Genomic DNA, 13624 nt, shown 5'->3' with positions numbered 1-13624 from the left:
TCTGCATTGTGAAAAGAAACATCTGCTTTACGGCAACAGTACATGATATTTTAGAACAGGAAGAGAAGATTATGGCATCTGAGCAGAGCAACAGGGGTAGTTAGGTTAGCGATCTGTAATCCTGCAAATTGGAACTTGAACAGGACATCCGAAGGTACCACTCCCTTGCAGAAGTTGTTGTGCAGTCTGTAACAACTTAATGAAATGCAACTCTAATTAGTGCAAAGAAAACCCAAAATAAATTAATAAAATRCCCTTATCGCTCAAAAAACCAGTAACAGACTTCTCAAAAATGACTACAAACCTGAGCTGACTTTCCAAAGTATTTGTGTGGTTTTGCTTAGCATTCTACGGCATGACTTTAGAGCCTTGCCCATGCCTCAGAGACACGAATTGCCAGCAGTATTACTAATCYGTGCAGCTGTTCTAGCTGCTTACAGTGCTCAGCAGGACCCTGGAGCCGCAGGGCGCCTGGGGGGAATGGCACTCCACCCAGATGCAGCAGCCCGCCCACAGATGTTGATTTCAGAGCTGAGCTCTGCATCTGCCACCAAACAGTGCTGGGTATCWTCAGAGCAATGTATCCATTCTGGCAAAAGTGTTCTGGCAGCCCCAAAAGCAAACATAAAGCAAATTACAGAGGCAACAAAACCAAACTATAAAGCCACATAATCCAGCAGAAATCCAGCAGACTATACTGGTTCATTGTATTTAAAGGGATACTGCCCAATACAGTATTTTTAAAGTTTGTTTAGAAAGTTATTTTTGAGATCTGAGTAGACTTGCTATAGTTTTTAAATATATCAAGCATTTTTAAAAAATGTGAACATTGTCTCTGACTGTTGGAAGTCCAAGTGACTGAGCCACCATAGATRGTAAAACAGCCTGCAACAGAAGACTGAAAACGACTGCTGTAGAGTGACTGTWGAGCTCAGAGAAATGGAAAAAGCAAATAAGTAAAAAAGATGAAAAGTAAACTTGATTTTTAATCATTTAAGATTTTCTGCAACACAATAATGTTTTAAAGTGACAGTGTCCCTTTAAGTAAAGATTATTTTGCTTTTCTTACAGCCATCATTAGTGAGTTTGATGGGACTGCTGTCTCTAAAGAGGCATTAGGAGGAGAAGGAAGGAGAGGAGGGAGAGGTATAGTGGAAATAGCATTAGAGAGGGATAAGGATCTGTTAAAGTGTAATTCAGCATCAACCCTTTTACAGCTCCTACCACATGCTTGCTCCCAGGGGTGTGGGCCTGCCCTGATGGGCCTAAGTAGGAATCACACAGAATCACAGAATGGTTGAAGTTGGAAAGGACCTCTGGAGATCATCTAGTCTAACCTCCCTGCTCAAGTAGGGTCACCTGGAGCACAGTGGACAGGATCACGTCCAGGCAGGTTTTGAGTATCTCCAGAGAAGGGGACTCCAGAAAAGGAAGAGGGTTTCAAAGTCTCTGCAGAAGATATGTCAGGAAAKAACATCAGAGACTGAACAGCAAACAAAGCACACGGGCTAAGGAGGGCTATCACATGAAAATTACCACAGGGGAACTGGGCAACAARTTAGGTCTACCAAGGAGAAAAGTCTCATTTTGAAAACTGAATTCTGGTGGACATTCCTAACTGAAATAGATACAATTAACTAACAGCCTACTGTGTTAGGACAATTTGGACTCATTCCCAACAGCCTACAATAGATAGATGTATGTGGGACAGCCAAGCCCATAAGGAGGAGAGAAAATGACAGTTAAAAACTTGAGTAACATTACATTTCAAAGATCAAATCAACAACAACAACAACAAAGAGGAAGACTTCTTGATCTGCCCTGGATGAGGCTTCGAGTGCATGGATATTTCATTCTGTGGATCTGGACTGTAATGGACTCCCTCAACAAAAGCACCGTCTGGATTTAAAAACTTTATATTCTTAAAGACAAATGAAATGAGGCCCTCAGATGACAAAGCAACCTAGCAGAATTTGCTTTCTCTTGGATCCACTGACATATTTGTCCATTGTAAATCTACAGGAATAAATTCAGGGTGATTAAACTAGCAAAGAAGGAAATTTTAATTATCAAGATAGGCAAATGCCAAACAAATGGCACTTACAAACCAAAATTTACCCACCTATTAAGGGATTCAGGAAGTAGCACTAATTAAAGAAAACTATAATGCAGAGTGGTAACTGAAGATTATAATCCCTACGTGAAAAAAAGATTTAAACAGTCTAAAGTGGCTTTAGCACTTAAATGAGATGTAAAGAAAATAACATAACACGAAGCTTTTTAGCTGATGGGCTCTAGGAAAATTGACTGGAACTCTTAACAGTAGATTCTCTCCTAACCCTACAATAAGACAAAGAAGAGAGAAGAACTATCACTCATCTACAAGTGTTTTCTAAGTCCTTTGAGGGAGCTTTTTTTTTTTTTTTTTTTTGTTAACTCATCAAAACACTGGTTTCTTTGGAAGAAGCAAATGAGATTCAGGAGTAGAAGAGGGAGGCAATAGCATGACTAATCCTTTAGAGCGCTGCTAGCCCTTGGGAGACGATCAATTCTACTGCTCCCTTTGTGTTAAAATATTTTCCTAAAGAGGTTTAGAATGAATCGGACTTTGCAAAGGAGAAGCAAAAAAACAGAATGGCCTTCTACTGCTAAGAGGGAAGTTTGGCTGGCGTGCAAATGGTAAACAAATTCTGAAAAAATTAACACTGTGGAAGAGAGAAAAGGGAACCTTAAACACGATTTGTGGAGTATGTCAGGATCTCCTCTCCCTGAGCTGGAAAAGGGGTTCTGCTATAGCCAATCACTCATGTGCAAGGACTGTTTCTTCTTGTTTTGTGAGCCAAGGATGGGAGAAGTAGGTGAAGGGAGGGGTGGGGGGGAGTGTCAGCAGGGTTAGTGTAAGCAAGAGGTTCAGCTATACATACCACCCAGATGCAAGTCGATGAGGTCACTGTAATAAGACTCTCCCCAATAGTCTACAACAAGGAATTGGTGAAGAGAGAGTTATTGAATCACTCCAGCCCCACACAATCAAAGCAATATGAGGAAGAAACGTACAGACAGACAGACAGTCAAAAAAAAAGACAAACAAGAAACCATGCAACTATATTCAGGTATGTGTGTGTGTACACACACAAACACACACATATATATTCATATGTCCCTCCATATATAAATATTCATACCTATATATCTATATATCTATATATAGGGATATCTCACAAACATACATATTGCGAAGATGAGGAGAAAATTCCCAGCAGGCAGGCAAGGACTTCCAATGGGAAAAATCAAGAAGTCTACACAGAGACACTTCACCTATTTCAGTCTGTATCAGTACCTGACACTGATGTCTTTCCTGTTTTTGCTGAGAAAGGAAGAGCTATTTTTGTTGCTTCCACGCTGAGCAATATGTCAGAAGCAAACACTGTAATTTCCTGGATCAGCTGCAGCAAAGGTGTAAGGGTTGATTTCTTGGAGGTGAGTGAGTAGAGGATGTATGTGTATGGCACACAAGTGAAAGGCACCGAATGAATGCTGACATGAACAACAAATGTGTAGGTGCAGAAAGATGGGTATAGATGTCTATGCTAACACAGTATCTGTGTTAGAAAAGGAAGAACCTGCACAAAAGTGTGTGAAACAGATACAGTTTTGTACGTACACAGCTGTCAGAGACACAAGTAATGATGTTACTATGATTAAGTAATCATAGTACTGTATAACGGTTCCTCATGGAAGAGATGTATGGGTGTACTGAAAGAACCATTTCTCAATGCATATGATTCACTTGATGGAAAGAGGTGGCTCTCAAATTTTTCAGTATTGATCTGACAGTAGGAGGAATTTTCCCTGCTCCCAAAAGTGACTATCAAAATTTATGCTAAAGAAGGACAAAGTAGAAAAAAGAAGGTTCAAGAAATTTCTGACTTGACATATATTTCTAGTTAATAATTGAAAAAGATGGAAAATCCACACAGGAGAAGAAAGTCACCATCATGTCCAAGCAAGCGAATGCACCATTATACAAAGCATTGTTACATTTATAGCCATCGCATCAAGGTGTCTCTTCCACCAGGACACTGCAGAAAAACGGGAGAATTCTTCATTGCGATTACCCTATTATACCTTTGCCACAATACAAAAAGGAGGCGGGGAAAAAAGAGGAAGAAAAAAAGGGATAACAAAACCTAAACCACCAGTATGTGACAAACTTGTCACCTGAAATAGAGTCTACACTCCAGATCATTCATTTTAACTAACTGCTAAAGGGAGAGATTTTCAAAGATAATCACAGAGAACATATTCAGGCAATTAAGTGTGTAAGAATGTTAATTAATAGGGTGTAAGATGATTTTCTGAATTATAAACTATATTTTGAAATAAGCATTCCACTTGCTGAAGAATAAAAGCCCAGGAGGGCTTGCCTGAGGTTGAGCCAATATAAAAAACGAAGAGACAAAGAGGTAGACAAGAAGGTGCAATTATTTAGATCAGTCAAAACTGAAGCTGATAATGACCTCCAAGATGTTTCTGAGTCTGACTAGCTGAACAGCTAGTAGCATCATACAGAATATTCCATCTCAACAATTATCAGATATAAGTGAAATTCCTGGAAAGAATACTGAGCTATTTATACCTACTGCTAAGATCTAAATTAACTATAATCTCTCAGGAAGACAACAGGGCATCACTGTGAACAATTTATTAATTGTCCACTCAGTGTAAGTCAGCTGGCAAGAACATATTAAGGTGGATGCAAAATGGATGGAAATTAGAAGCAAAGTTTTTCTAAGTACCTTCTAAGTATGTTCTTACATACAGTACTGTTTTTTGTCCTTAACAGTCCAATTGAAAAATATATTTTTGCAAAAATGGAAGAAGGTCCAGAGGTCAGTGATATGAACAGTTAAAGTCAAGGAAGATCTATGCCTAACAAAAAATTGAAATCTTCTAGTGAAAGGACAGACAACATGATAAAGATGATACATGGCATAGGGAAGCATTTTATATGGTCTTGTCTACCTTTTTCCACAACTGAAAAAGAAAAGAATCATTAAAAAGTATAAAATTCTGTTTCTTCTGTCAGGATTTTAAAGTATCTAGTAATAGGATACCCCTAATAATAATATATAAAACTTTATATTTGAAGTTGCACAAGTCAGCAAATGATTAAAGTTAGGACTTTTTCTTTCCCTACTGAGAGGGAAGCTGAAAAATCCACTCATTAGAGTCCAATATCTTCTCTAATAACAGTTATTACTGGTTGCTGTCTATGGGATGGCCATTACGTTGATATTGCATTGCAACTCTCTTATTTATGAGGGCAGAGTATGTACTGAAGAGACATACCTCCCACATTTCTTCCCCTTCCACAAGCTTGTAAAACAGAAAGAGAAATTTTTCAGATGACAACACTTTACACACTGCCCCTCCCTTTTTCAGCTTTTACTTACAAGGTTTCATTAAGGGGAGGAGCTGACAAGAGACTGACATGACTCCACATCGTTGCACAATGGTACTGCTAAATACAGTGGTAGCTGTTAGATTGTTATTTTATGCAATGCAGATAAGAAGAAAATTATGCTGATTTCTTGAATAATTAATGGGTATCAGAGGCAGAAATTAATGGTATCCATGGAGAGTGAAGTCACAGACCAATTATCCAGTTATTGTACTGCAAACATACGTAAAATGTCCATGCAAGATAGGCTAGAGAAGTGAAGGATGGAGTTCACTTTTAATCCTATGCTTTCAGCCAACACAGATTAGAACATGCCTTTTTTTGAACAGCATGTGTTTCTTGTTAATCCTTTGAGACAACCGGAAGAGTTGAGGCTGGTGAGTTCCTTATGATGGAGTCAAGCTTCTGTAAACCTGATGTACAATCTTTTGATGGAAACATGTTGCCTGGAGCAAAGCATATCCTAGAGACTTACTGAAGAAGGAAATTCTCCCATTTTGCAAGAGGGACCTACAGTTTCATAATCCTGCTAAGAAAATCATAAATACACAAGCTCAAGTAAGACCATGTCCTTTTTGGGTAAGTTGTGAGTGAGAAGTAAGGTATACAAGAGCTGCAGTCTTTCATACAAAATATCAGCTGTTACTCTTGGTCTTTTTTGTATCTGAACATTTTTTAGGCTACGGTGAAGAACACTCTCTCAGCTGCTAAGCTTTCCCGCTTGTGCTGACATATCTTACACGAATGTCATTTATCAGGTGAATAATCAAGATGGATTTCCAGGTGAAAATAAAAAAAGGGAAAAGAAGAATTAGAGACAAAGAGAGGGAGTGTTAGTAAGTGTAGTAACCAGTGGGCCAGAGAACAGAGTGGGCCACATAGAAATACACAGCACAGGGAAAGAGGCACCACCATAGAGAAAGTTTCTGTATCAGATTATTTTTTGAACCCACAAATCAAAAAGTCAGTCAGATCACAAGAACATTGACGTGATCAAGATTGTTCTCCACACCTGTAGTACTCATTTGCTTTGGTAACTGCCCAGTCCTGCTGCTTTGCCTTACAGAACATGAAGCAACTAATTGTGGCCAACAGTAACTGGTGGGAACAGACCTTTCCTCTGGTGAACCTTCATGGCTTAAGCAACTACCATCTTCACAGGTACAGTGATTGATCTTCAATCCAAGCAACAATCCAAATCTTTTTCCAAACACCTGTTCTACTATTATAATTTCCAATCTCTGATTCTTGCAACCAGGTGTATAATCCCGGGCCTGTCAGATATACACACAGTGCATTTGCCTGTTGGATATCTGACTCCCTGTAATTAGGGATTCTTTTTTTCCAAGTTATACTACTATCACCATTGTCTGAACCAAGTATTCCTCCACTCTTACACTTCGCCAGATGAGGTGGTGCTCATTTAATTTAATTTCAAGTACATTTAACACATTTTTGTTAACAGCTTGACATGGATACCTTTCAGTACACATGTGCATTTCTGCTCTGCACAACTTTGTCAGAAGTTGCCAGTGTGCTGGGCTGTGCACTGAGGAAGATGTTCTGTGATGGTCCCTTGTAAGGACACTACCTTGATAATCCAACACAATAGAGAAAGCACACACAATTTCACAATTACTTCCTTAACATACCAACAGGGTTCTCTTACTGTGACAGCTTTACATGAATTGCAGCTAGGAAATCCCTGCAATTTTCTAGCTGTAATACCCAGTAATATGAAGAAACAGTCAGATGGACATTTTAATATATTAGTAATTGCAGAGTTACCTCCTGAGCCTCAGGTAAAGATAAGTGAACCTGTTCCTGCCATTAGGGAAATCCAAGAATTAGAAGAAACACAGGAATAATAAGGCTTCAGAAAGATACTAGAAAAGGGAGAATGATTTCACAATCTCATTCTAGGCTACAATGGGCCAATTACCTCTAAAATCCAAATAGCTATAGACTACCACACAAGCATTTGGTAAGAAAACATTGAAAAGCAAACCAAGTTCTGTTGCATACCTGCTTCTCCCCGAAGGGCCTTCTCCACAGCAACCCCTCTCTCCTCAAGTTGCCTCTGCTTCTCTTCCACTTGTTCAAGTTGGCGTTGGATGATCTGTTCAGAAAAAAACAAGCAGAAACTCACCAACAGCAATTCTCTTGTTCTGTATGCAGCACTTATCCAGCTCTAAGTGAGCTGATTCAGTCAAATCAACCTTTTCAAAAACAAATATTTGCATTCAACAATACACTGCTTCAGAAGCTAACATCACAATCCCCTCCAGGGAAGGGACAACCCCTGCATCCTATCCCTTAATTTTTACAGACACCTTGATACTCACTTATTCACTACAACTCCAACCACTTTTCTACACCTTAAAGTGAAGGTGATGCTATTCTGTTAGCTGAACTCCTGTTTCAAGTTTTAAGAGAAAACCTGTCACTAATAGACAATGCCAGTAGTCTTCCAACAGATCTCTGATGATGAAAGGTTACTCTGATAACACTTTACCCAGCAGCATAACCTAGCACAGCAATCACTGATGCAGCTTCATTAGGTATTATTTGACTATCACTATTCCATTCAGTAAATGGTACTTTGCTCATCTCCCACTAGAAGAGTGTTACAGTCATTATTTGCCATTTTTCTTGCTCTAACAATATCATGATAGTTTTCAGCAATTCTTCCTGTGTTTGTGACACGGCAGCAAATTTGTCAGAGAGCAGGAGTAGTGAAAAACATGTAGAAATAGAGTAAAGTTCTGGCTCTGGATCCTCTTCTGGTACACTCAGAATGCCAGAATCATGGTGCTTTCACATGGAGATTTCCTGCCATGGCGAGTAAGTCTGAGGCACTACCTGGGCTCTGTGTAACCTCTTTAGCTCCTCTTGCTTGGCTTGTCTACGGGCAGCCTTCTGCACTCGCCGAGTCAGCTTGGCATTCAGTTCCTCTTCTGTGTAGGCTCTCTGAAGGAAGAAGAAACAGAAGCAAATTTTATTTGCATGCCCAGAGATACAGGGGAGGGAAGACAATTCTCTCTTCCAAAATCTCATATGAGGGGTGCTCTGTCATTGCCATGGCTGTGTCAAAAGCCAAGCTTTCATAGGCACACGTGTTCACAGTGCAGTGAGCAACAATTCCAGGGTCAGATCAGGAGTGAAGAAGCATATAAGCCAACTGCAAAGCTGTGACTTTATATAATCTTGATTATCCTGATTTCTACTGCTATATGGAATCTTTCCACAAAGATCAAATTCATTTTCATTCTTTTTCTCAATTGATATAGTTAAATCAATGTGATAGTGACTATATATAGAGGTCACCTTGAAGACGGTAAACCACGTCTACATGAAACAGTTACAGCAGCACAAGCTAACAAATTAATTTAGATCAATGCAGTTATATTTGTATTCCCCTCTCTCCATATATATCAGTTTATTCTGGAGCAATAAAATCCATATTTGGGAATTATACTGGTATAACTGGTAGTAACCACCTGTATAAATGTGTGCAATTTTTCTGTATATCAAGAATACAAAAAGAGACTTGAAAGCAGAGTGATGTTCTGGTGTGAGAGGGGAAATCCCATCTCAAGAGCAACCCCACAAAACTGGCTAGTGTAAAACAAGCAAGCGAACAACCCCTAAACTAAAACTAGACTACCACAACACCAGAAGCCATCCAAAGGGAGAAAGGCTGTATTTATAGACACAGAAAGATATTTCTTCCTCTTCTTTTCTCCCAATAGTTTAAAAATAAGTAAATTGCTATTGAAAATGGAGTTTAATATCTTTTCAGGTATATTAGTTGGTCGTTTTGTAATCTAAGTAGGCTTCCTCTCAATAGACTTTGAGAGTGTTAAATGAGCTTCACAACTGTAACTACAGTGAAGAAAAGAACTCTCTTCTCACATACATGTATACAGGCTTTAAAGGACAGCTGGAAACAGATGCCTTCCACTTCTGGAAAGATATCTTCTCCATGGAGTGTCAACTTAAAGGACAAAATGTTAATACAGACCAACCTGAATTTGCTTTATCTAGTTATAGCCACATTGATCAATCTCTGTTTTATTGTTCTCAGTAAGTAGAGGTTTAAGCTAGGACCACAACTCCTCCAAAAGGGAGGAGTTACCAAGCACCATTGTTAAAACTCCACGCTGTCAATGCGTTTTTTTTAATACTTCTTTTTTTAATAACAAAATCCACAATGACACCCCAAACAGAAAGGAACGTCACACAGGGTGAAACTTCCCTATCCCACCTAATACTTTCTTGACTGTGAAGAAAGGACAGTAAGAATTTCAGAAAACAGCAACATTACTGAAACAGAAATGCAAATCCTATCTTTTGATTTCAGCTTGATACAGAGTTTCACTGAGATTTCAATGAATCAAAGAACTTGAGGGACACTGAAGTGCAACAATTCACTTGCAATAACAGTCCAAGTATTAAAAAGAATACACATATATATTTAACTGCCTATCAATCCAATTTGTTCTGAAGCTCAAAACTCATCCACATTGTTCTGCACAGCAGTAAACTGTTTTTCACTGATAAGTGCATGCTCTCTAGGAAGTCAGAGAATTTGGAGTTTAAAGCATTTTTGGTAGATAACCTCTACGAAGATTTTGCTGCCCATGTCTGCTGACATCTCATGCATACACAGTCAATGTTTGTGAGGTTAGTGCACATGTGATGGGTAGCTATGGACTCAATGGGTTAATATAGGGACAAGCATGCAACAATGGCCAACCAGTGGGAATGGAGACACTACCTTTGACGAATATGACCTCTTGAATGCCAAGGCGTGTGGTACATAAACCGACTTAAAGGGAATGGTAAAGGAAAAAAAAACAACATACAAAATGAAGCAAATCAGTTCAACATTGAAAATGCACAGTAATAAAATAAAGCTGTTTTTAAATGCAACATAAAATTGCACAAATGCTGAACATGGCTCAGACTGATTAAGCACAATGGAACTTCTGCCACAAAATCAAGGTTCTAGCATTCTCCTGTACGACATTAGGTTTGGGATCCTCTTGGAAGATGCATTCAACCTGGAAATCTCTTTCTAGGGGGATTACTTGGCCTCTATAATCTCTATCCATTGGATTTAATGTCCACTGAAGAAGCAAACATACAAAGTGTGAAGAAGCAATGTACAAAATTTTGGTTTAAATTCTGGAATAATGGCTTATGCTGGGCATGTTTTGTCCAAACCTGCTCACTAAACACATATTACTTTCTGCCATACATTTACAGATTGATTTACCACCTCTCCTAGAAGTTCTGTTTACTTCATGATTTTAAATGATCTTTACTCAATAGAAATGATCATTTGCATTTAAATACCATCATAATCCTCCTCACTGTTTTGACTGGAGAAATACCAGATTGGCTCAGAGTGGGTTACATGTCCTACATTAACAGAATCTGCCTAAAAAGAAAATCTCCAGAGAGTTTCAGGAACTAAAATTATGTCACTGCATCAGAACTGACTCAGTGTTGCTGCACTGTGTAGCATTTTCAGTAGTACTGACTGAATCAGGAGCTAACATTGTCAAACTATTTTTTTTGGGGGGGGGGGAATTTTCTGTTCTGGCTATTCTCTCTGGTAGCTCAACTCAATAATGAAAAGAAACAAGACAGTTTTTACCTTCTCTATCCAATGACATTGTAAGCTACACTACACCCAGAATATAAGACAGACAGACTACTTAGGGTCTGTAAGAGAGGCGTATTTCCTTTGTGTCATCAACTGCAGAGGGCATTGTGCCATTCTGAGGTAATAGCCAGCATTTTGCTTTTTCACATTCAATAAACTAAAAACAGTCACAAGTGAAAAGCCACAGAACAACGTAAATGTATGCAAAGTTTGGTAACCAGCAAACTACCTGTAGCAGCAAATGCATGTCTGATCACAAGTACCACAGCTGTATGGGAACAAGGACAAACACACACACAATGACAAACACCTATTAACATAAAGCATTACGCTAGGAATTCTTTACAGGACGCTTCTCTTGAAAGACACTATACTATAAATCACTGAATTAATCCATTGCTGATAACAAAGGACAGGCTAAACAGAGCAAGCTCTCTGGAAAGCAAGCTCACTACAATAACCAAAAAAGCAGCACAAGCAGGATTTAGTTTAGAGAAGGGGTTCACATAAAAGTTATGTGGCGCACAGAAAGTCAGTTCTTACCATAATAAGTAACAGGCTGTTTGTAAGTAAAAATATATAAGCCCACCCCAAATCAGTACGAACTCAGTTATGTCAGTCCAAAAGTCCAGCTACATTTCCTCTGACAGCAAAGCATCTCAGGGTTTGCACAAATGTTTGACATCCTTCAAATACGATGCACTGTAACTAGAAAGTGGAGTTTTCAGATCTATTCCCTCTGAGTAACTACATTAATTCTCAAAAACTACGCCTTTAGAAAATAGGCAGATGCTGAGCAAAGAAATTCTTAACAGGACTTCAGCAAGAGCAAATAGGAGAAAATGAGAAAGCATCACCTCAACAGAGCTGGTGAGGTATTATGAATATTAGGATTCCAGGTACCTGCCGCTGATCCTATCACCTATAATCTTAGTGATGAGATCTTTTTCTGCAAAAGCCATTTTAAATTGAAGTAGCTTAGCACAGAAAACAAAGTGACCATCAAATCTGAGAACAGACATGGACCTTAATGAAGCCCTGCTTCCTCCTGAAGGAGCTTATAATGCAGAACTGTAGCTTCATAAATCTTATCTGAACCCCTTGTATTGCAAGCCTGTCCTCTGCTAGCCACAGGTACCTCATTCTTCTGCATCTCTTGCAAAATGCAGAATTTCTCATGAAACGCCTTGACAGCATGCAGAGGAATGGAAGGAGAAGACAGAGAGAAAAAAAAAAAGGAACGAAATAAAACCAAAATAATCTTCCTCTCAGAAGAAATATGTATCAACTAGGGAGAGAGATCAAAAGAAAGGTAATAAACTCAGAAATTTCCTACCTGTTTCATTAACTCCTTCTACTAGCCTCAAATTTGTTAGGTATTCTAATTCATTCCACTATATATACACACAGAGAAAGTATTTCCTATGACATTTCAATCTGCAATACTTCTATACCTTTGCCATCTGAGCCAAGTATCAACTAAATCTTGGCATTTGAGACTGATTTCTGCACAGTGGATGAAAGGTGAGTTTGGAGGCACAGACCACTGGGTCTGTGACAGTGCTTTCTGAGATACTCTTCTTCATGAGAGTTTTAACATGTGAACCAGGTCTCACAAGGAAGGGACAGAAGGAACTCATTTTTCATTTTTCAGTACCAATAAGGCCTCAGTGTACTGTGGGATCAATTGAATCTCTACTTACCCCTCCAAACTATGCACCCTGCTAGGCAGATCTTTGAACATCTCAGGAAAAAAAGAAGGGTTCTTTCCCATCATAATGCATTTAGCAGATCCACATTTTTTCCCAGTTGTTTTTGCATTAATAGTGTCATCTTAAAATTGAAATAAATAATTTCAAAGCCACTAACTTAGGCACTTAGTTATTAGCAGGTATTTTCCCCATTGCAAATAAACTAAGCACATTGTTTTCCTGGGCTTTTATGGGGATCCACTGGTCGAAATTTCTTCTGTTCTCTCCAACATCTTCTTTTAAGTACAATTTAAAGTGAAACTTAATGGGCTAGAAAGCCATTGATATGGCTTACACCACAATATTCTGAGAATCATAGAAATATAGAATGGTAAGGTTGGAAGGGACCTCTGGAGATCATCTAGTCCAACCCCCAGCATAGCCTATATGGGGATTGAACCCACAACCTCAGCATTAGCAGCACCACACTCTAACCAGTTGAGCTAAACCTGCCCCAATATTGCTGTTGGGAAAACTTGTACAGCAACAAGAAACAACTTTCTCAGAAGAAGTAGAGTTCATACCAGCCTACACCTAAATAAGAACATCAGACTAAGATCAATTCTTATATATTGGGATTTTATAGGGACTTGCTATATATTTCTTTCTGACAGTTGTTATCTATAGACAGACATAAGGAAATATCATGAACTGACAAGAAGTTCTCAAAAGGAACATGGTCAAACGGAGAGAAAGAGAGGTGACAGCTCATCTTTTCTCCAAAAAGGGAAGATA

General features: G+C 38.8%; 1 protein-coding gene across 1 annotated transcript in view; it reads right to left on the bottom strand.

Annotated features, from left to right (window-relative positions):
* The window catches only part of MICAL3 (microtubule associated monooxygenase, calponin and LIM domain containing 3), a 182787-nt gene that overhangs the window by 15404 nt on the left and 153759 nt on the right, over window positions 1-13624 (bottom strand). Inside the window, exons 38-41 of the mRNA XM_085324197.1 lie at window positions 10245-10295; window positions 8327-8434; window positions 7490-7583; window positions 2925-2975 (exon numbers count right to left, since the gene is read on the bottom strand). Coding sequence (XP_085180323.1) covers window positions 2925-2975; window positions 7490-7583; window positions 8327-8434; window positions 10245-10295 — 304 coding nt within the window. The remainder of the gene's footprint in view (window positions 1-2924; window positions 2976-7489; window positions 7584-8326; window positions 8435-10244; window positions 10296-13624) is intronic.

This window comes from Rhea americana, unplaced genomic scaffold, assembly GCF_003343005.1.
Source record: "Rhea americana isolate MKP2758 unplaced genomic scaffold, rheAme1 scaffold_9, whole genome shotgun sequence".
Classification (NCBI taxonomy): Eukaryota; Metazoa; Chordata; class Aves; order Rheiformes; family Rheidae; genus Rhea; species Rhea americana.
This window is presented reverse-complemented; position numbering and strand designations above follow the sequence as displayed.